Consider the following 23,633-nt stretch of genomic DNA (forward strand, 5'->3'; position numbering starts at 1 on the left):
GGTTTCCATTGGCCCAGATAGTAGAAACATCTGCTGAATTCACTAGCAGCTTGCTGGTCCAAGTGAGGAGGGAGAGTTGATGCTTATCAACCCTGCCATATGAGTCGATATTTCCTGTGCCCTGGGGCTACACAAGCTTAATCAAGAAAGAATAAGGAAGTGCATCACATGTCGGAATTCCCTCATTAAACAAGCATGATATTTTTAAAAGTAACCATCATGACATTATAAATCACGTGTTTAGTAATAATGAAATTCAAAATCTAACAAATAGCTGCTTATTGGATCCCTTTATCATTAATTAGATCATTTTGAGTAATGATGGACTCCATGCTTCAAAACATTGCTTAGATTTGACCCTTAAACTGGAGGAGATGATTATTGCTCTCAGTGAGAAAAAGTGTGTTGGAATGAACATGTATCACTTTTTTCTTTCTTAAGGCCATCTATATAGGTACCTTTAAGATTAGCTGGTCAAGAAACTATAAAACTCCTAGAGGAGAACATAGGCAAAACACTCTCCGACATAAATCACAGCAAGATCCTCTATGACTCACCTCCCAGAATATTGGACATAAAAGCAAAACTAAACAAATGGGACCTAATGAAACTTAAAAGCTTTTGCACTACAAAGGAAACTATAAGTAAGGTGAAAAGACAGCCCTCAGATTGGGAGAAAATAATAGCAAATGAAGAAACAAAGGATTAATCTCAAAAATATACAAGCAACTCCTGAAGCTCAATTCCAGAAAAATAAATGGCCCAATCAAAAAATGGGCCAAAGAACTAAACAGACATTTCTCCAAAGAAGACATACAGATGGCTAACAAACACATGAAAAGATGCTCAACATCACTCATTATTAGAGAAATGCAAATCAAAACCACAATGAGGTACCATTACACGCCAGTCAGGATGGCTGCTATCCAAAAGTCTACAAGCAATAAATGCTGGAGAGGGTGTGGAGAAAAGGGAACCCTCTTACACTGTTGGTGGGAATGCAAACTAGTACAGCCACTATGGAAAACAGTGTGGAGATGTCTTAAAAAATTGGAAATAGAACTGCCATATGACCCAGCAATCCCACTTCTGGGCATACACACTGAGGAAACCAGATCTGAAAGAGACACGAACACCACAATGTTCATCGCGGCACTGTTTATAATAGCCAGGACATGGAAGCAACCTAGATGCCCATCAGCAGATGAATGGATAAGGAAGCTGTGGTACATATACACCATGGAATATTACTCAGCCATTAAAAAGAATTCATTTGAACCAGTCCTAATGAGATGGATGAAGCTGGAGCCCCTTATACAGAGCGAAGTGAGCCAGAAAGATAAAGAATATTACAGCATACTAACACATATATATGGAATTTAGAAAGATGGCAACAATAACCCTATATGCAAAACAGAAAAAGAGACACAGAAATACAGAACAGACTTTTGAACTCTGTGGGAGAATGTGGGATATTTCAAAAGAACAGCATGTATACTATCTATGGTGAAACAGATCACCAGCCCAGGTGGGATGCATGAGACAAGTGCTCCGGCCTGGTGCCCTGGGAAGACCCAGAGGAATCGGGTGGAGAGGGAGGTGGGAGGGGGGATCGGGATGGGGAATACGTGTAAATCCATGGCTGATTCATATCAATGTATGACAAAACCCACTGAAATGTTGTAAAGTATTTAGCCTCCAACTAATAAAAAAAACAAAAAAAGATTAGCTGGTCAAAGATCCCAACAGTGAGAGTTGGGATTAATGTCCCCAAAGTGAGTTTAATGAATTGTTTAGTTTAGTTCAGTTCAGTTCAGTCACTCAGTCGTGTCAGACTCTTTGCAACCCCATGAGTCACAGTACACCAGGCCTCCCTGTCCATCACAAACTCCCAGAGTTTACTCAAACACATGTCCATCTCGTTGGTGATGCCATCCAGCCATCTCATCCTCTGTTATCTCCTTCTCCTCCTGCCCCCAATCCCTCCCAGCATCAGGGTCTTGTCCAATGAGTCAACTCTTCCCATGAGGTGGCCAAAATACTGGAGTTTCAGCTTCAGCATCAGTCCTTCCAATGAACACCCAGGACTGATCTCCTTTAGGATGGACTGGTTGAATCTCCTTGCAGTCCAAGGGACTCTCAAGAGTCCTCTCCAACACCACAATTCAAAAGCATCAATTCTTCGGTGCTCAGCTTTTTTCACAGTCCAACTCTCACATCCATACATGACCACTGGAAAAACCATAGCCTTGACCAGACAGACCTTTGTTGGCAAAGTAATGTCTCTGCTTTTTAATATGCTATCTAGAGTGTTCATAACTTTCCTTCCAAGGAGTAAGTGTCTTTTAATTTCATGGCTGCAATCACCATCTGCAGTGTTATTAGAACCCAAGAAAATAAAGTCCAACACTGTTTCCACTGTTTCCCATCTATTTCCCATGATGTGATGGGACCAGATGCCATGATCTGAGTTTTCTGAATGTTAAGCTTTAAGCCAATTTTTTCACTCTCCTCTTTCACTTTCATCAAGAGGCTTTTTAGTTCCTCTTCACTTTCTGCCATAAGGGTGGTGTCATCTGCATATCTGAGATTATTGATATTTCTCCCAGCAATCTTGATCCAGCTTGTGCTTCATCTAGCCCAGCGTTTCTCATGATGTAGCCCAGCGTTTCTCATGATGCATATAAGTTAAATAAGCAGGGTGACAATATACAGCCTTGAGGTACCCCTTTTCCTATTTGGAACCAGTCTGTTGTTCCATGTCCAGTTCTAACTGTTGCTTCCTGACCTGCATACAGGTTTCTCAAGAGGCAGGTCAGGTGGTCTGGTATTCCCATCTCTTTCAGAATTTTCCATAGTTTATTGTGACCCACACAGTCGAAGACTTTGGCATTGTCATTAACTCAGAAATATACATTTTTCTGGAACTCTCTTGCTTTTTTGATGATCCAGCAAATGTTGGCAATTTGATACCTGGTTCCTCTGCCTTTTCTAAAACCAGCTTGAACATCTGGAAGTTCTCGGTTCATGTATTGCTGAAGTCTGGCTTGGAGAATTTTGAGCATTACTCTACTAACGTGTGAGATGAGTGCAATTGTGCAGTAGTTTGAGCATTCTTTGGGACTGGAATGAAAACTGACCTTTTCCAGTCCTGTGGCCACTGCTGAGTTTGCCAAATTTGCTGGCATATTGGGTGCAGCACTTTCGCAGCATCATCCTTTAGGATTTGAACTAGCTCAACTGGAATTCCATCACCTCCACTAGCTTTGTTGGTAGTGATGCTTCCTAAGGTCCACTTGACTGCACATACCAGGATGTCTGGCTCTAGGTGAGTGCTCACATCATCGTGATTATCTGAGTTGTGAAGATCTTTTTTGTACAGTTCTTCTCTATATTTTTGCCACCTCTTCTTAATATCTTCTGCTCTGTTAGGTCCATACCATTTCTGTCCTTTATTGAACCCATCTTTGCATGAAATGTTCTCTTGGTATCTCCAATTTTCTTGGAGAGATCTCTAGTCTTTCCCATTCTGTTGCTTTCCTCTGTTTCTTTTCATCGCTGAGGAAAGCTTTCTTATCTCTCCTGGCTATTCTTTGGAACTCTGCATTCAAATGGGAGTATCTTTCCTTTTCTCCTTTGCTTTTCACTTCTCTTCTTTTCACAGCTATTTGTAAGGTCTCCTCAGACAACCATTTTGCCTTTTTGCATTTCTTTCCCATGGGGATGACCTTGATCCCTGTCTCCTGAACAATGTCACAAACCTCCATCCATAGTTCATCAGGCACTCTGTCTATCAGATCTAGTCCCTTAACTCTATTTCTCACTTCCACTGTATAGTCATAAGGGATTTGATTTACATAATACCTGAATGGTCTAGTGGTTTTCCCTACTTTCTTCAGTTTAAGTCTGAATTGTTACTAAATGTAATTATTAATTTTAACACACATACACATATACTTGCCATTCTGAAAGAATTTTCATTTAAAACTGTATACTTACTCCCATGTTGCTGCCAATACTCTAGTCCTGTGGAAATTTTTACAATTGCCTGTTGAATCTGTGGCTCAACCTATTGAACGACCTACATTTGAACATATTTGATAAATCATTGCAATTCAAATGATTTATTTAAAATTTTGAAAGCATAGCACTTTAGATATTTAATGTTGAGCTATCAGACAAATCACTTATTAAGACTAATGTATACCAGTGTCATATATATGTGAGTGTGTGTGTGTGTGTATATATATATATATATATATATGTATGTATAATTTATAAATATATGATAGCTTACGGTGAACAATATCAGATTTGTGACCTATGAAGAAAGAGATTTAGTTTCAGGACCAGGGACCAGGCTTCATACACTCAGAACTTTGTGTGGCAGAAGTTTTATTACACTGAAAAATGACAGAAAGCTTCTGACATAGATATCAGGAGGGAGACAGTACCCTACTCTCTGTCTTAACAGGATAGTCTTATCAAGGCTTATACACTCCACCAGACCCACTCCCACAACATACTGTCTTAAATCAACAAGATTAGGACTAACAATAGAAAGGTCTTACCAGACCCACTCCCACAACATATATCTTAAGATAACAAGATTAGTCACAAGGTTCTTGTTAAGGAGGAAAAACATGCCCTTGAACAATTACATTATTTTTATATAATCATTAGTACAGAGTTTAAGGAAAAACATACCCTTGAGCAAGATGAGTTGTTTTGCTGTATAATCATTAGCTCTGGGCTTAAAGAAAGTTAGTCTTAAAAGACTGCTCAGGCCTGGTGCACTGGGCAGACCCAGAGGGGTAGAGAGGGAGGTGGGAGGGGGGATCAGGATGGGGAACACATGTAAATCCATGGCTGATTCATGTCAATGTATGGCAAAAACCACTACAATATTGTAAAGTAATTAGCCTCCAACTAATAAAAATAAATGGAAAAAAAAAAAAAAAGACTGCTGTCATAACAACTCAGAGTTTAAGGAGAAAAAACAAAACTCTGCCTTATGTGATTAAGACAAAGCAATGTAGAAAAAAACATTTGTCCTTTTCTCCTCCTTGAGGGCCCCAGACCCCTTTCTCCTCCTCAAGAGCCCTGACTCCTTATCAACCTACCTAACAGTTAAGTCTTTCATATAGCATATTATATACATAAAGAGAAAGATAACTGCATCTCGAAACCTATCCATTATAACACATATTTTGATTTCATATCTATCAAACATATGACTAGGATTTTGAAATGGAAATCTGTTGTTGCACAAATTGTATATAGAATTCATGAAGTATGTCATAGTCTATTTAGCTCCAATCAGACATAGAAAGGAAACAAAGAGGAACAGTTTTGAGCATGAATAATATGAGTCTCCTATTGAAGAGCCTTTATTTCTGCAGACAGGCATACATACATTTTGACCTTTGTTAACTTGATGTTTCAGTCACAATGCCCACTTTCCTAGAACAACTACATAATGCTCATGAGACTCAAGAAGCTATATCTAACATCAGGTTTACCCAAAGGTCACAAGACAGATGACACAAGAATGCCAAGAACCTGCAGAGACTTTATGCCCCATTGAAATGTTTCTGCATAGGAAGTCACTCCTTACTAGACTGAATTTGTGTGGGCTTCATCATCTCAAGAAACCTCCAGCTCTGGAATCCCTTCAGTTTTTATGCCTTCTCAGGATTATGCCATCAGTTCCCATTATCTGATACAAGTTCATCTGATCAATTTAATAATTCATTATTGAATAAATAATCTTGAGAATGTAATGTGGATGCTTAGTCCAGTACGTAGCAACTCATTTATTTTAGGCCCAGAATATACTATATTCTTTGAATAGCAAAGACAATTCAATGAGAGTCAACTTTTTAGGATTTCCTAAGACTAGAGAAAAGACCAAGAAACATCTTTTCTTTTCAGCATTATAGTGAAGAGGCTGTCATTTTTGTTATGGATATATTTCCCATTCATCATTTTGCAACAATCTCTCCAGAACATTGTTCAGAATTAAGGAGTTAGATATTTTAAAACTCCACCTCAATTTATTTTATCAAAGTTTAGTTTTAATAGTTTCCACTGAACACAATTTAATTTACTATAATTTTCTAATTAACAGATTAAAAATGTAGTAACCCCCAGAAAGGGTTTAGAAGATAGTATTAATTTGTTATTTGCCTAATCAAATATATAATTCTTTGAGCTGAGTTATCTGTATAAATATATACAAAGCATCAAGTTTCATTTAAAGTTTTCCCACAGCAGTTTTCACTTGCTATCATAGGGCAATGTTCCCCTAGATCTAATGTGGCAGTACAAAGGACTTGAACATCAAAGCATGTAAACATGGACAAGATGGGTGAAATCAACATTAATGAAATCTTTGTGCATTCAGAAATGATCAAACAGTGAAAAACACACCCTATTAACCACTGTGTTATTACATTTTTTTCAAAAGGGAACTTGTTCCTTAGGGGATATTCCAAGTTGATTCATAAGTTACTGCATATTGATCAACACTTAAATAATTAAGGTGATATCATTTTGAACACAGTGTTCTTGTGTTCAAAACTATACACCCACAATGTCCCAGGCAATTTCTTATGCTCATTAGAGAAAGAAAAGTGATATGCTTCTACCTCTGTTATGGAGTTTCAACATGTCTCAGGTTAAGTTAGGCATAAAATTTCAGTTATTGGAAAGGAAAACACTTATTTCTATGATATTAGTTAGAGCAATTATGCTGTAAAGTTTATAAAATACAGTCTTATACAAGAGAAAATCTCAAATATTTTGTTTCCTCACTTTTGTTGTCTTTTGGGAACTCATTATTTATTTCATAGCATAGCATTGCTATCCACTCAGGAAAATATATATTTGAAACAAAGAAAACTCTTTTAACCATAATATTTACATCTGTATATCCAAGATAACTATTGCAGCTTTAAAAACAAACAATGATATGAAAGTCCTTCATTATAATGAGAGGAACTTCTCAAGGTAATGATATTTTAGTGTGAAAGTAAGAGATAAACTGTCCATCAAAGAGTAAGGGTTCTTTGAAAATATGGGCAACAATCTTGTTTTAGTATAAATTCAAGTCAACAAAATATGGATCTTCATTTACTAAAAAGTTATTTATAGTGTTGAATGAAAAATACCAAGAAGTTGGTTTCTTTTACAATATATCCCCATGAATTCATGGATTCTTTGCTATTTTCTCAGTAAAATCCTTTATTGTCAATTCAACTCTTACAGTGATTCATCTCTGAGATTAAAAACCCTTGATTTAGGGATCATGATTAAGTAGCAGAAAAATCATATCTTCTGAGAGTATATATATTGAGCCATGACACTTTCTGCAACGGCTTCCTTCAATGCAATTAAATGTAGAGTATATATCGGCTTCTTTTCATGATATAAAATCCTCTGCATGATTTGTCTTAACCTTCTTTCTACCTCATCTTGGGTCATCTCATCTGTTTCTCCTCATGGTTTGTTTGTTTGTTTGTTTCCTGGCAACCAATTTGAAATTTTTGCAAACTGAAATTTCAAATTGTCCCTAGCAAACAATTTGAAATTATTGAAGGAATAACCAAGCTTCTTCCTGCCTCTGGCTCAGGACCTTCATATCAGCTAATTTACTTTTTGAGATACTGGTTCTCTCTCAAGTATTCTTGTCCTCTAACACTTTTTAAATGACTGATTTTTTTTCCTGCTATTTGGATTGCAACTGAAATATCAACACTATTTTCCATTTATATATTTGCATTTTCTTTTCTTCCAGCCTTTAAGCTGTAAGTTCTAAAGATAGAACTTAACATAATTTCTACCTCGTTCATAGTTTGTCCCCAACACCTACCATGCGAAGCATTTTCTAGGCACAAAACATGTCTTGGTTGAATAAACTAATGTCATGGAAGTATATTTCATAAGGCCAAATCCATTACAAATGGAAAGATAGGTTTCAGAAAGCTGTAATAACAATGTATGTGTTTATAGTGTAATAAGTAATGTTTAACCAAGTAAATTTGAAAATTTCACTGGCTTTATTAGGCAATTCATGAATGGGGCAGCATTCCATTAGAAACAAGCAGGACACTCTCAGGGAGTAGTACAAAACAGAAGGTTTTTATAAGAAGAAGTGGCACAAGGAAGTTGTTAGCAAAAGTAATTAAAGGATTATTCTTAGACTAGGCCATCTTCTTTTGGGTGCAAGGGGCCCTGAATGACTTTTATCTATAAATCATTTCTTATTCTGGGGACTGGCAGGATGGACAGGGCCCATGTGACAGATTACTTCATTGGTGCTGAGCAGAAAATTTCAAACTGATTGATTAAGACTTTCTGAGGAAGGTCAAAACTGCAATTAGGTTAGGTATTAAATTTGGGTTTAATATCCTGGGTTTTAGCATAGGTGATGACATTTTGGGCCTGTATTTTTTCTGTTGAACGGTAGATATATAGTTCATATGCCTAATATGAGCTGAGTATACATGATTAAATAACAAATGTTTGATATCACATTTTTTCTCACCTGTATCTTGTATCAGTGTCATCCCAAAATTTCTTATCATATTCCATAATCCAAAGTTATAATCTAGATATCTATGTCACTCTTACATGAGTATCTCTGTTCAGTACACCAATGCAATTATTTAATACATGAAAAAATATTAAAGTATAGGTAACTTGAAATGGTCAATATTATTTTATGCTTTCAGAGTTTGCATAGGTGTTATTCAATCTAAAAGAAAGATGTTGCCAAAATATATCTACTGAATCTAAGTCAAATCATTAATTAGCAACAAATGTTAACAATTAGAGTTGGTATAATTTTTTTCTTTTGTTTTAATTAGGGAAAACCATCATGAAAGCAAGAGAGAAGTCAATATTTTCTCAGTTTAGAACTTTTCTCACTATTTATACCTTATTTTGTTAGTTATATTATGTATATTTGAATCTATGTATATTTGAAATTAAGATTTGGTATACTGGCTTTATTTTTTACCTGTTAGTTTTCCATTTGACTTGTTCCTAGATTATAAAATATTTTAAAATGTACTACAATTGTTTTTTTTTTCTTTTTTAAAATATATCAACCTTCTAAAACCTATTGAATAAAACAAAATATATACATTATTTCTCCCCTTTTTAGTATCAGATTGAAGATTTCCCCAGGGATTTCAATTTTAAACAGTTATGTCCCACCCAATCTACTTTTTTTTTTGTATCCAGAAGATTGATTATTGTATGTTCAGCATTATATTACTCACCCTGTCTTCAGAAGAATCTTACCATCTGTGTGTTCCTTTCCAGAATATTTCCTCCAGGTTGACATCTCAATTTAGAATTTAGATATGTGATTGAGCTTCACTGTGAACCAGACTGTGATTGTGGTCATAAATTTCTTTTCTCTGGAAGGCTGCCTCTCAAATGTTCATCAGTTAGCAAGTAAAGCTAGTCAGTTCTAGGTCTTGCTCATTCACCCTGAAAACAGTATTCTAGAAAGACAAAATGACTTTATGCACACATGATAATTGCCATGAAAGCCTGTTTTGACATTATAGTCAAACCCTCTTATTCTTTTATATTGCTTTACAAAATACAGTTTCCTTTTCATTGAAAAATTATTTCCTTTGCATTTTATTCTTCCACATCATAAACTTGAAGATCTATCTCTATAGGAAGAAATGAATATAAATGTCAACAACTCTAAACTTCACTTTTTTCCTTGAAAAATTGTATGTGTTCATTCAAGAAATTATTGTTTGAATTTTGAGAAAAAAATAAAACATGTTAAGGAATGAATTTACCATGGCTAAATTAATGAAAACAAAATATATTTGAATTTTTTTAAATAATAATCAATTTTGATTGTAAAGCCAGATATAGCTTTATTTATTCTAGTTTACGAGGTCCATGGTACATAAACAACTTTTTGTTTATTATGCATTTTGGCAGGGTAATAAACAGAAAAATAAGCTAAGATATGAAGAATGGAATTTGTACAGATACACGTTAAAAAGGTGTTGGGAATATTTTTTTAATTGGATAATGTTTCAAAGCATGATAAAGCAATATAACCACTAAGCAAGAATATAAAGCAGCAATTAAACATGTTTCCCAGAACTTTATAAATAGTCTCTGCAGTTCAGACTTTTTTTTTTAACTTAGAATTGTTTAATTTAGGGAAAACCTAAACTTTGTGATATGGTGTAGCAATATAAAACTAATGGAAGAAACTAGAGAAACTTACTTTATATAAAAAGAATAACTATGCTGGAAATATGTATAATACAAAAGGCTGAGGTATATAATCACACAAAAACATTTTTAAAATACAAAGGAAGGCACATGAAATTTTATTTCACCAGTATCGTAAATTGCTCTAAGACTAGCTTTGGTCCTGATAATCAAGAATTAACTCTGAATTATAAATACTGTAATAGATGCAGCAGATGGTGACTAGTCTTGATATGTTATTAAGTGGATCACCTACTCACAGTCACAGGGTAGGTCAATTGGTAATCATCCTATGGCTATCCCATAAGTTTTCTGGTCTGCTAAGAGTGTCCAGGAAAACCTATCATAGTCTGAAAAAGAGAAAGGTGAAATTTCTGCAGGAAAATTCTTTGGTCAGGAGCTAGCTGTAGGAGCCACTGTAAATCTGAAAGAGCCTTTTGTCATGGATCAGAAGCCAGCAAAGGACTAGGGCCAACCTTTGGGTACACAAGAGTTTCTGCTCCACGAGTTGGGAACAGAATGGGTCTCTTACAATGGCCATAGTGAACACAGGATCTAGTCTACAGGATTGCATTTCTGAAGCTTCCAATTTGGCACTGTTATACTCTGATACTAGGATGAAAAAGCCCTTCCAACCTTTCCTGGCCTTTCAAGACCCACTGCCCGCCAGCTTTGGTTCTTCTCTGCATTGGTCTGGCAGTTGCAAAGGAGCACAGGTCTCCAAAGTACTTCCTGTCTCCATGGAAACTGGCAAGCAGCATCAGACCGGTGGCCTTGTTCCATAGCGGCCGGGCAGAGAGGTGGCACAGAAGGCGGATACCAGGTGTTATTCCCTACAAGGCAAGCTGAAGCTGAGAGAATGAAGTAGAGTCAAGGAAAAATAAATTATATGCAGTAGCCACGGAAAAGAACATACTTAAAGCTTTTTTTAGACAAACCTAAAAGTTGGAGTGAAATGATGGAAGAAATGACTAGAGAATTCTAAGTATTTGAAAGAACAGAGCAGCATTCTCAAAGTGGAAACATTTTGTGCTTAGTTATCAGTCTTAATTTTTCCTCTAATTTCCCTTCTCACGCGATGGAGCATTCATCGGACTTCTCCTGGGAATTATAAGCCTACATTAATGACATTTGTGCTTTTCAGATCAATAGGCTTTAGTATGCAATATGTGTTTCAGTCCATACAACTACTGAGCTACAACTTTCATTTTAGAAGTTTATTTGTTTAGAATGCCTTCAGTAACTTAGTGGAAGTAATAGCATGCTGTGTGTGCATTTAGATATATTTTTAGACTCTAATTTAAGCAACAAGAATGATCTTGAACTTTCTAAAATGCAGGTTCTTTGTGTAAACACTCAGAGCCAATTGATAGAACAAATGGGTGAGAGAAAGAAGCACAATGCTAAGAATAGTCGAGGGGAAGACCCTAAATAATAGTAGGCTATCTTTGTATTTCACTTAAAAATGAGTTACCTATTTCTGTCTTTTCTTATTGAGGTTGATATTTAAGAAATTTTAACCTATTTTGTATCTACTGGTCTATCTGGAGTTTGGGCTTTTATAACCAAAATAAGGGAACGTAACATGAGACCTGTATTCTACATTTAAAATAGAGTTCTTGAGAGAATACAAAAATTTTTTTTTCTTTATTTTTTTTCATTTATTTTTATTAGTTGGAGGCTAATTACTTTACAATATTGTAGTGGTTTCTGTCATACATTGATATGAATCAGCCATGGATTTACATGTATTCCCCATCCCGATCCCCCCTCCCACCTCCCTCATACAAAAATATTTTAAAACAAAACAAAGCATTATGTATGCCATTTGATACAGATGCCAATACCTTGTAGAATTAAGTAAATTTTTAAAAAGAGTTGACAGTTTTTGCTATATATAAATGTATTCCAAAAGGAAGAATCAAAATATGCAGCATTTTTTAGCTCATGACAGGTTTGCACTTTTTTATTGAAAAACTGGATCTTAAATGCTCTTCATATCTTGTTTTTGTTTCCATTCACCCTTTGAAATGTGATTCTTCTCTGGGAAAGTTTTGCTCATTTTCAGGAAGGAAAAATAATGAAGTACACAGTTCCTGTTAAATAACCCACAAAATTTGATCATTTACCCTCAAAAATCATTGACTGTAACTCCCTCTCAGATGTGCAGGGCCTCAACCTCTGCCTGTCGGTCTAGATACATCTCAGGTGATTATTGCCCTTAGTAAGCAAGCACTCAGGCACAGTGTGCATTGATCCACGGTTGTGGTCCACTTTAATCTTTAGCACAAGAAAAGAGCTGGAGAAACCCACTGCTTCCACTCATCATCCATTCAAGAGATAGCAAGGCTTGAATAGTGCCATTTATGACAGCAAAGTCATGCTTTGGCATCAGTGTTCAAGCATGCATCTTCACCTGTCTGCTCTCTTTCAGCAGTACTGCTGGCTTCAAAGATCTCTCTTCACTGTTATGCTTATTGCTTCTTTATGCTCATGGCACATCACAGCCTGCCACCAAGGTTGAGGTGCCCATAATTTTAGAATTTGTCCCTTTGTGTTCTGTGTGACAGCGTGCTAGACTCTTGGTGGTCAGACAAGGAGGCATGCATGAAAGTAAAAGACAACTCTTCACTAACTGAGGTCAGCAGGAGTCAAGTTTCAGCACCCTTGATTTTGAACTTGGTAATTCCTAATCTAGACAAAGAAAAGTTTGAACAGATCTTTCCCTAAGTATATGACAGGTGGAAACATTGAAGGAATAATGGGAACTATTTAAAGACAGGGTCAGGAGAGCTATCTTTTCAAAATATTGACTAATCATTCTTCATTAAGGTGTCTTTCACAGAAATAAATTAGAAAATTATTTACATATCATTACTGAAAGCATCCTAAATGGTTTTCAACCACTGACATAGTTAGAGAGGAATAAATTCAATAATCTAAATAAAACTGTCAGTTCAATGGGGGGAAGGATAAATTAGGAGGTTGGTATTAATATATACACACTACTATATATAAAGTCGTGTGTATATATATAAAGTCGGAGAAGGCAATGACACTCCACTCCAGTACTCTTGCCTGAAAAATCCCGTGGATGGAGAAGCCTGGTGGGCTGCAGTCCACGGGGTCGTAAAGAGTCAGACACGACTGAGCGACTTCACTTTCACTTTCATGCATTGGAGAAGGAAATGGCAACCTGTTCTTGCCTGGAGAATCCCAGGGACGGGGGAGCCTGGTGGGCTGCCGTCTATGGGGTCACACAGAGTCGGACACAACTGAAGTGACTTTGCAGTAGCTTAGCATATATAAAGTCGGTAATGGACAGGAATTTACTATATAGCACAAGGAGCTCTACTCAATACTCTGTAATAACCTACATGGGAAAAGAATCTGGAAAAGAATATATAAATATATATATATACACATACCCACCCACACACACACAAGATCTGGAGCTGACTGTGGCTCAGATCATCAGCTCCTTATAGCAAAATTCAGGCTTAGACTAAAGAAAGTGGAAAAACCACTAGGACATCCAGGTAAAACTTAAATCAAATCCGCTATGATTATACAGTGGAGGTGATGAATAGATTTAAGGGATTAGATCTGTTAAATCATGAGTGAAGAACTATGGACAGAGGTTTGTAACATTGTTCAGGAGGCAGAGACTAAAACCATCCCAAAGAAAAAGAAATTCAAGAAGGTACGGTTGTTGTCTTAGGAAGCTTTACTAATATCTGAGGAAAGAAGAAGTGTGCAAAGCAAGGGAGAAAGGGAAACAAATAATCAACTGAATGCAGAGTTCCAGAGAATAGCAAGGAGCAAAAAGACAGCCATTCTTGATGAACAATGCAAAGAAATAGAGGAAGACAGCAGAAGGGAAAGATTAGAGATCTTTTCAAAAAAACTGGAGATATCAAAGGAAAATATCATGCAAAAATGGGCACAATAAAGGACAGAAGCAATAAAGACCTAACAGAAGCAGAAAAGATCAAAAGAGATGAAAAGAAAACACAGACGAACTCCACAAAAAAAGGTCTTAATGACCCAGATAACCATGATGATGTGGTCACTCACCTACAGCCGGACATCCTACAGTGTGAAGTCAAGTGGGCCTTAGGAAGCATTGCTGTCAATAAAACTAGGAGAGGTGATAGAATTCCACTGAGTTATTTAAAATCCTAAAAGATGATCCTGTGAAAGTGCTGCACTCAATATGTCAGCAAATTTGGAAAGCCCAGCAGTGGCCACAGGACTGGAAAAGGTCAATCTTCATCCATTTCTCATGAAGGGCAGTACTAAAGAATGTTAGACTACGGACAATTGCACTCACTTCCCGTGCTAGTAAGGTTATGCTCCAAATCCTTCAAGTTCAGCTTCAGGAGTACTTGAATTGAAAGCTTCCAGATGTTCAAGCTGGATTTAGAAAAGGCAGAGGAACCAGAGATCAAATTGCCAACATCAGTTAGATTATTGAAAAACCAAGAGAGTTCCAGAAAAACATCTGCTTTATTGACTATGCCAAAGCCTTTGACTGTGTGGAACACAACAAACTGGAAAACTGAAAAAGATGGGAATACCAGACCACCTGACCTGCCTCTTGAGAAACCTGTATGCAGGTCAGGAAGCAACAGTTAGAACTGGACATGGAACAACAGACTGGTTCCAAATAGGAAAAGGAGTACCTCAAGGCTGTATATTGTCACCCTGCTTATTTAACTTATATGCAGAGTACATTATACGAAACTCTGGGCTAGAGGAAGCACAAGCTGGAATCAAGAGTGCCGGGAGAAATATCAATAACCTCAGATATGCAGATGACACCACCCTTATGGCAGAAAGTGAAGAAGAACTAAAGAGTCTCTTGATGAAAGTGAAAGACGAGAGTGAAAAAGTTGGCTCAAAGCTTAACATTCAGAAAACGAATATCGTGGCATCCGGTCCCATCACTTCATGGCAAATAGATAGGGAAACAGTGGAAACAGTAATTGATTTTATTTTGGGGGGCTCCAAAATCCCTGCAGATGGTGACTGCAGCCATGAAATTAAAAGATGCTTGCTTCTTGTAAGAAAAGCTATGACCAACCTAGACAACTTATTAAGAAGCAGAGACATTTCTTTGCCAACAAAGGCCCGTCTTGTCATAGCTATGGGTTTTCCAGTAGTCATGTATGGATGTGAGAGTCGGACTATAAAGAATGCTGAGCACTGAAGAATTGATGCTTTTGAACTGTGGTGTTGGAGAAGACTCTTGAGAGTCCCTTGGACTGCAAGGAGATCCAACCAGACCATCTTAAAGCAAATCAGTCCTGAATATTCATTGGGAGAACTGATGCTGAAGCAGAAACTCCAAAGTTTTGGCTATCTGATGCAAAGAACTGACTCATTTGAAAAGACCCAGATGTTGGGAACGATTGAAGGTGAGAGAAGGGGACAGCAGAAAATGAGATGGCTGGATGGCATCACTGACTCAATGGACATGAGTCTGAGTAAACTCCAGGAGTTGGTGATGGACAGAGAGGCCTGCCATGCTACAGTCCATGGGGTCGCAAAGAGTTGGACACAACTGAGCGACTGAACAGAATTGAACTGAACCATCTCATCCTCTGTCACCCTTTCCCCCTCCTGTCCTCTATCTTTTCAAGAATCAGGGTCTTTTCCAGTGAGTCTGCTCTTTGCATCAGGTGGCCAAAGTATTTTGAAAAATACATTGAGGATGAATCCTTAGGTTGGTAACACATTAATTTTTCCAAATGGGACAATTAGTAATGTCTTTAAAAAGGCTCTCTGAGATTGAATTAAATGACAACCTGTGAACTTTAAGGAAGGAGAGGATTAAAAGAGAAAAGTAGCAGCACTCTTGATGCTGTCTCCAGGTTATAAACAAAAATATAAGGCAGTATAAATCTTTGAGAAGTTTGGCTGCCTACAACATTGGTTTTTGAATTGATTTTGGAAACCACATATCCTAAGGGTATTTAGGATTAGTAAATTCTCAACATGAGTTTGCTCTTTATTTGGAGAAACTAAATTATTTGACTTTAGGGATTTTAGGATGTAAGATTCCAGTGAACTGAAGTCATAGTACTTTAAAGTCTGAACCCATGTGAGGAGAAGATGGAGAGGAGCCATCCTGATGGCATACTTGGAAGGATAAGGTATAGGGCTAGAATCTGCATAGCCCCTCTCATGTAGAACCCCCTGACAAATATTAGTTTCTTTCTTCTATGGATGGGTAAGGAAAGACTGAAATAATTATCAAATAATAATTTCTAAATAAGATAGGATATTGAGAGGAAATTAACATTGACATCCTCTCTTATTTGATTTGAAGATGTAGTTCAGTTAGGTATGAATTCAAGGTTTTTTTTTGTTTGATTTTCTTTTTGGTGAAAGAATACTCTTTTCCTTTTCTTTCCTTTTTTTTTTTTTTTCCACTGTTATCTATTAACTATTTAAACAAATAGTGATATGACCCAGCAGCCTTTGTGGAAAAATAAGAATAAAATGTTGAACTTTCAGAACAAACCCCAAATGGTTCATTGACTCCATTTCACCATGGAAAAAAATCACTTAACCTCCCAGTGTCAGTTTACCCATCTGTGAAATGAGAAGGATAATATTTTCTTATGGGGATGTTTTGAAAATTATTTTGCAAATGTAGTGGATGAAATTGTTGCAAGCATCACTGCTCTTTTTCCACTTGTTTGAAGAAGCAGACAGTATTATTTATGTACCAGTTGATAGTCAAATCGTCATCTGGGATGAACTATGTATATTTATTAACAGTTGCGTGCTTTTTATTACTCAAAGGCTCTCCTCCTCCCCCAGACTGCTCAGTTTATGCATTATGTCAATAGCTGGGCACCTGAGCAAAGTATCTTAAAAACAATTTGAACTTCATATTTATAAGCTGCTAATCTGATATCTTTGGTAATTACTCCTTCCTTCTCTTTTAGCTCATGTTTTCTCTGATGCAGTTTTTCACCTCACCTCACTTCACAAGATTGATAGTTCTTCATGTTTCCCTGCTAGAGGTCACCTCTGAGCTGAAGGCAAACACATCCCATTCTGGCTCCTGTTGACTTTCAAGTCAACTATCAAAGAATTTATTCCAGACATTGCCTAACCTCAATTTAAAAACTCCACCCTAAAGATTACAGGGAGATATCCTGGGGAGTTGCCATAGTGACTCAAAGAGGTTGGCACTGAGGAGACAAAGCTACTGATAGCAGATTTTTGTACTTGATAGGCTTAATTATATAATGTGGTCACGAACTTCTGTGCTTGTGTCATTTAGGTCTGGAAAGAAATTTTCCCCTTCAGGCTCTTCTCTCTCTTACAGTGCCAATCAACAGGCTTCTTGGTAATAAGAACTTTTATGCCAGTAGCTCCAGTATAACCTCAAATGGTGCTTGTAGCAATGACAGAATCATTACACAACTAAAGAAGAAAAGGAAAATATATTTCCTGGGTGCTATTAAGTTATCATAATATTCTTGCATATGCAAATTATCCTTGACTTAATGAACTACCCTGCTCACATAGTAGTATTTTAACCTGGCTTTAGAAAGTCATTTTTTAACCCATGTCATTAACTGTCTCCAGACGTGGCAGTGTTCATCTCCAGATCATCTTGCTGAAGTGAAATTTATATATTATGTTTCTATGTGCATGAATTTTAACTATTAGAAGTGGCTTTTACTAAGAAATGTTATTACATGAATTAATAATAAATAATAAATTAGTATGACACTTAGGAAGATAGAAAACTTGAATACATTCTAATACTATCCAAATTGCCAATGATCATTTACAGATACTTTTTCCTTGATTGCAAAAGGGATATATATTCATTGGAAAAAAAAAAATCAGAAAACTACAGAAAGAAACAAAAAAGAATATTATGTCTATCTCCTGGGCTAGAGTAATCACTTTAAGATTTTGATGGATGTTTTATAAGATGAACACTTTTTGAAGAATGCTTACATTGTTTTCTCCAACACATTTTGTATTTCTAAAAACAGCTGTGTCTACAAGAAAGCCTTGTGTAAGAGGATTCTTTTTTTAATTTTTTCTATCAGAAATTGAATCTAACAATCTAATATCCACATTTTATACACTTTATTCAGAATTATAAAAGCTACAAGGAAAGTATTTAATGTATTTCTTCTGCTACTTTAAAGAGTTATATTCATCCAGAATTATTATCTTCAAAGATCGCCAGGTCTAGCACCATATAATTAATGCAAGGCCAAAGAAAATTAATGATAATCACATTACTATTTAAATATACATCTTTATGTGTGCCTAGGAGGAGAAGAAGGTTTTCTGGAGCATATGAAGAAATGTAAAGAAGTCCTAATAGTATATCACACTGTTGTCCTCTAGTTAAAGGTTTTCAATTATCTTTGCCTTTTTTCTAACTTATAGTTTTGCTGTTGTTGTTTGGTTGGTTTAAATTTTACTTGGAGTGAGAAGTTAAGTCCATGTAAGTCTTGGAAAGTTAATCATTTTATAAGTTTCATTTAATCAACCTTTTCTTTAATCCCTTTTTAGGCAGCCAAGGGCAGTTTCCACTCACACAGAATGTAACGGTTGTTGAAGGCGGAACTGCAATTTTGACCTGCAGGGTTGATCAAAATGATAACACCTCCCTCCAGTGGTCAAATCCAGCTCAACAGACTCTGTACTTTGATGACAAGAAAGGTGAATACATTTTCTTTTAAATGTTTTAATCATATTCTAACATATCCTAATTATAATGAATTTATTTTTCTGAGATGATTCAAATTATTCCTTTTGATTACCAAACTGCTGCTGCTTGTATTTAAACATGTTAAATATTAAATACTTTAGTTTGCAAGTCATAAACACTAAAGATAACCTATGTCAACTTTTTAATAAAATAAACAGTTCTAATTCTGTTTCAAAAATAGTTTTATATATTCTCCTAACAATTAATTTCTCTCCAGATACCACATGCCTTTGTTCTCTTTTAGATGCCTTTTGTATAGATTGAATATTTTTTTCCTCACTCCTGGCAATAGGATGTGTTATTTTTATTAACTTTAATTAAAATATTTAGAAGATACTACATAACTTTGGAAAGTTTTTTGATTTTATTCTCATGAATTGAGTTTAAAACTAAGAATTGTAAAAATGATATTACTCAATAATAAATTTAAGTTACTCCATGTTTCTCAAATAAACTGAAATTAAGAAGCTGTATTTACACATTGAGTTGGACTTAACTGGGCTTTCTAATTGGGTGATAGATTTTGATTAAGTGTTTTTAGAGAACAAAATCACATTACATTTCATAATTCTAGCAAACAACTAAAAACATATACTGAATGTCTAAGCAGTTGTCCACTGTTATAAGCACTGGGAGAAAATTAGTTCAGGAACTGTAATGAAAATATGGATTGCTTTAGACAAATTATTATGATATAAATATCTATATTTATATCCTAAATATTCAACATCATCTTAATATCTTTATTCTTTATGTATGTATGTGATACATAGTGACATATCATAGTCACGTATCATAATGATGTATCATGTGACGTATGTATGTAATAGTAGTGACGGAGAAGGCAATGGCACCCCACTCCAGTACCCTTGCCTGGAAAATCCCACGGATGGAGGAGCCTGGTAGTCTGCGGTCCATGGGGTCGCTAAGAGTTAGACACGACTGAGCGACTGACTTCACTTTCACTTTTCACTTTTCATGCAATGGAGAAGGAAATGGCAACCCACTCCAGTGTTCTTGCCTGGAGAATCCCAGGGACAGGGGAGCCTGGTGGGCTGACGTCTCTGGGGTTGCACAGAGTCAGACATGACTGAAGTGACTTAGCAGCAGCAGATAATAGTGAGATAATTTGAAATCGGATGCAATAACTGAAGTGTCATCAAATTAGTTCAACAAATGTGCCCATTTCACCTAAATTATAAATTCACTATATTTTCTGCATTTCTATACTTTCCCTCTTTGATGTACTTTAAATTTAAAATCAAATACTCTATTTTAACCTTTAGTATATGAAGGATTGGTTAAAAATCTAATTAATTAATTCAGCAAATATATTTTGAGAGTTTCTTTGCATAAGGCATGAGAGTTAGAGGACAGACAGATAAAATCCCTGCCGGTAGAGGATATACAGTTCAGTGCGGAAGCCAGACAATTAAACAAGCACATGAACAAAATATATTTTAGAATACATTGACAGGAGACAAGTGTTCTCTTTCTCTCTCTCTCTCTCTAGATAGCTGGTTGGCTAAAATAGATAATACATAAACATCTACAGAGAGAGGGAGAGAACAAGATTAATATTTAGAAATTGGCACAAGTGATTGTTGAAGCTGGCAAGTCTGAAATCTGCATGGTAGGACAGTAGGCTGGAGACTCAGGGAAGAGTTACGTTGCAGCTCAGGTCTGAAGGCAGTCTGAAGAAAATCTCTTCTTCAGGGAACCTCAGTTGTTTTTTTCTGTTTGTTTTATTTCACTCTGAAGGCCTTCTATTGATTGAATGAGGTCCACCTGCATTTTGCAGGGTGATGTGATTTACTCAAAGTCTACCGATTGCTAGGGTAATCTCATCTAAAAATACCTTCACAGCAATACCCAGGCTGGTATTTGACCAAACATCTCGGTATTGTGGCCTGATGAGTTGACACATAAACTTAACTATAGAAAGGGTTAGGAATGCTAGCATTTCTGTAGAACTTTAATATTTATAAAGGGTTTCTATTTTGCTGTCTGAAAGACAGAACAGTTATCACTAAGGATCATTTTCATAGAGGCATGTGGGAGGGAGGGGTTAAAGTTCTCACAGCTATGTGAGATTTGAAGACAGTATCATGACAAATCTTATGAGTTAAATATTGACTAGACTTAAAGCCAATAATGTGATTCCATACTTATGTTTTGATTTGAGTGTTTGATGTGTAATCATTCATGTTTAACAGAGACTTCCAGTCACAGAGTTTTGTTTTGTGTTTTTTTTTAGTATTAAGGGATATCTTTAAATGTCTGGAAATGGATTTTAAAACATCTATTTGCTAAACAGTCAATACAGCAAGAATAATATAATTTGAATCCTTATTACTATTATTGATTACTTAATTATTCTAAGATGTTTGTATTCCATTGTGAAAAATTTTAATCCTGTTTTATGAGACTGTAAAGGGACTTTTTTTTTACAACTTGAGAAATAGCTAAGGAATCTCTAATTTGATATTTTTAAGCCTTTTAAAAAATATGTCATTCAAGAATTAACAGTTAATTTTATGGATTAATTAACTGTTTTAAAATGTCACAAGTATAATCCACATAGTTTAGTTTATACTTCAGCTATATTCAATGGAAATAAAAGCTGCATAAATAGAAAATAAAACTTAAAGATTTCTCTTGATTTCATTTTTTTCTAGCAAAAATATATTTAAGTTTTATCATTCTAATATCATCTAAGCTTTATGGTTTGATCATAAATTCCTAGTGCTTTGTGGATGGAAAAGGCACGTCTATACATACATGAAAAGAAAGTTCTCGTGTTTACTTCAGTCCTTCATGGTGGTGTTTAAAGGAATTTGTTGTTGTTTTAAATCAAGTGATCTATATTTCCTTCCAGAATGAAGTTCTATTAGTTAAAAATTCAAATACTTAAGTAACCAGACATTTACAAACGTTTAACAACATCTCTGTGCTCATGGCAGCAACTGATTACAAGCATTTGTAAATAAATATTTCAGACATATGTGCCCAAATATAAAAAGACTCCAGTTTTAATGAAACCTCTCATTTTCCCAATGATATAACACAAAATAAAATGTTTGGGAGACAAGAGACTGTTAGGGATGCTCATGGAACAATTAAACATATAGTTACACTATTTACTTCATCAATTTGATTATATGTACATATTTTAACTGGACTTTCCTGGTGGCTCAATGGTAAAGAATCACCTGTCAGTGCAGAAGATGCAGATTGGTGCCTGGGTCAGAAAAATTCTCTGGAAAGGAAAATGGCAACCCACTCCAGTATTCTTGCCTGGGAAATGTCATGGACAGAGGAGCCTGGTGGATTATAGTCCTTGGGGTCACAAAAGAGTCAGACACAACTTAATGACTAAACAGCAACAATAACACATTTAAACTAGTATAAAAATATATTAATTTAGCAATATTGCTTTTTTACACCCCTGCATTTAATGAAATAATCTTGCTTAGCAGCACTTTTTAAAAAGTATAATATACTGTCAATGAGAAATACGTTTCAATCAACTGAATTTTTATAACACTAGGACAGTTTTTTGTTGTGCATTCATCCTACAGGATTATAATAATGATTTCCACTATGTAACAACTTATTGTACTGCTCTTTAAGATCTTTGAGAGTCGTGTTTCGAGTGACATCTACAATTGCGACGTCAAATCCTCAGGCACAAAACCAAAATCTATATGAAATGTCATTGCCTCCTCTTTTAGTGATTCTATAAAATATTCTCTATAGATTATCTAAAATAAGCATTGATTCAGAGTATTTCATGTTAATGCAACTTTCCTGTGGAAAATAGAGAGCAACTTGTAATACAAGATTTGCGAAGACTTTATTTCCAGGAAGCTCCATTTTTTTCTGAAGGATAGTCCTGGTGATAAAAACCCATCATGTTATATCTGGGATATTTAGCAATATTCCTATATCTTTACACTGCTACAAAATACACCTGATCATATGAATTGTTGAAGTATTCTTATTTTTCTATTTGCTTAACAAATTAGATTTATGCTGAAAAAAGCCTCTGTGTGTGCATTTATGTGTGTGTATATGTGTGTAGTATAATAGGTTTCTATTTATATTATTAGAGTTTTTCTATTTCTGTTGTGGGTCAAGGAGGAAAGGGACAGAGGGAGGGAAAGAGGAAAGGAGGAAGTGGGCAAGTTAGTCAGAACAACCACACATGTGCTTCTCATTGATATTGCCGTTGCCACTATAAGACCCAAAAGGCATTCTGAGTAGCCTTTCCTGCTACATAGGTCTCTGACTCTTCTGGCTGCGGGGTTTGAACAAGGATCTCAAGACAGTGACCCATTGGTTCAATTAAAACTAGAAAAACCTTCGTTGTTTACTTGGAATTATTAGCTGAAGAAAAGCATGCTGTGAGTGGGCAGTCGATGATCTGCTAAAGGAGAATTAAGCTGAACTCCTTTTCTTGGTTTTTCTCAAGGTGGTTGAATGTGAATATTCAGGATTTTCTTCACAAGGGAGATAAATGTCCAGGGGTAATTAGCTAAAGTGAAGCTAATGTTATAATATATCTTATTCAGGTAAAGTAAAGAGGGCAGTGATCTCAGACTTCTGCTACTTTGAG

The 23,633-nt window shown here is 35.8% G+C and overlaps 1 protein-coding gene across 1 annotated transcript in view; it reads left to right on the top strand.

Annotated features, from left to right (window-relative positions):
- Positions 1-23,633, top strand: part of CADM2 (cell adhesion molecule 2) — a 366,017-nt gene that overhangs the window by 83,105 nt on the left and 259,279 nt on the right. Inside the window, exon 2 of the mRNA XM_061133950.1 lies at positions 18,817-18,966. Within this exon, the coding sequence (XP_060989933.1) occupies positions 18,817-18,966 (150 nt within the window). The remainder of the gene's footprint in view (positions 1-18,816; positions 18,967-23,633) is intronic.

The sequence above is a fragment of the Dama dama genome, chromosome 31 (genome assembly GCF_033118175.1).
Source record: "Dama dama isolate Ldn47 chromosome 31, ASM3311817v1, whole genome shotgun sequence".
Taxonomy (NCBI): domain Eukaryota; kingdom Metazoa; phylum Chordata; class Mammalia; order Artiodactyla; family Cervidae; genus Dama; species Dama dama.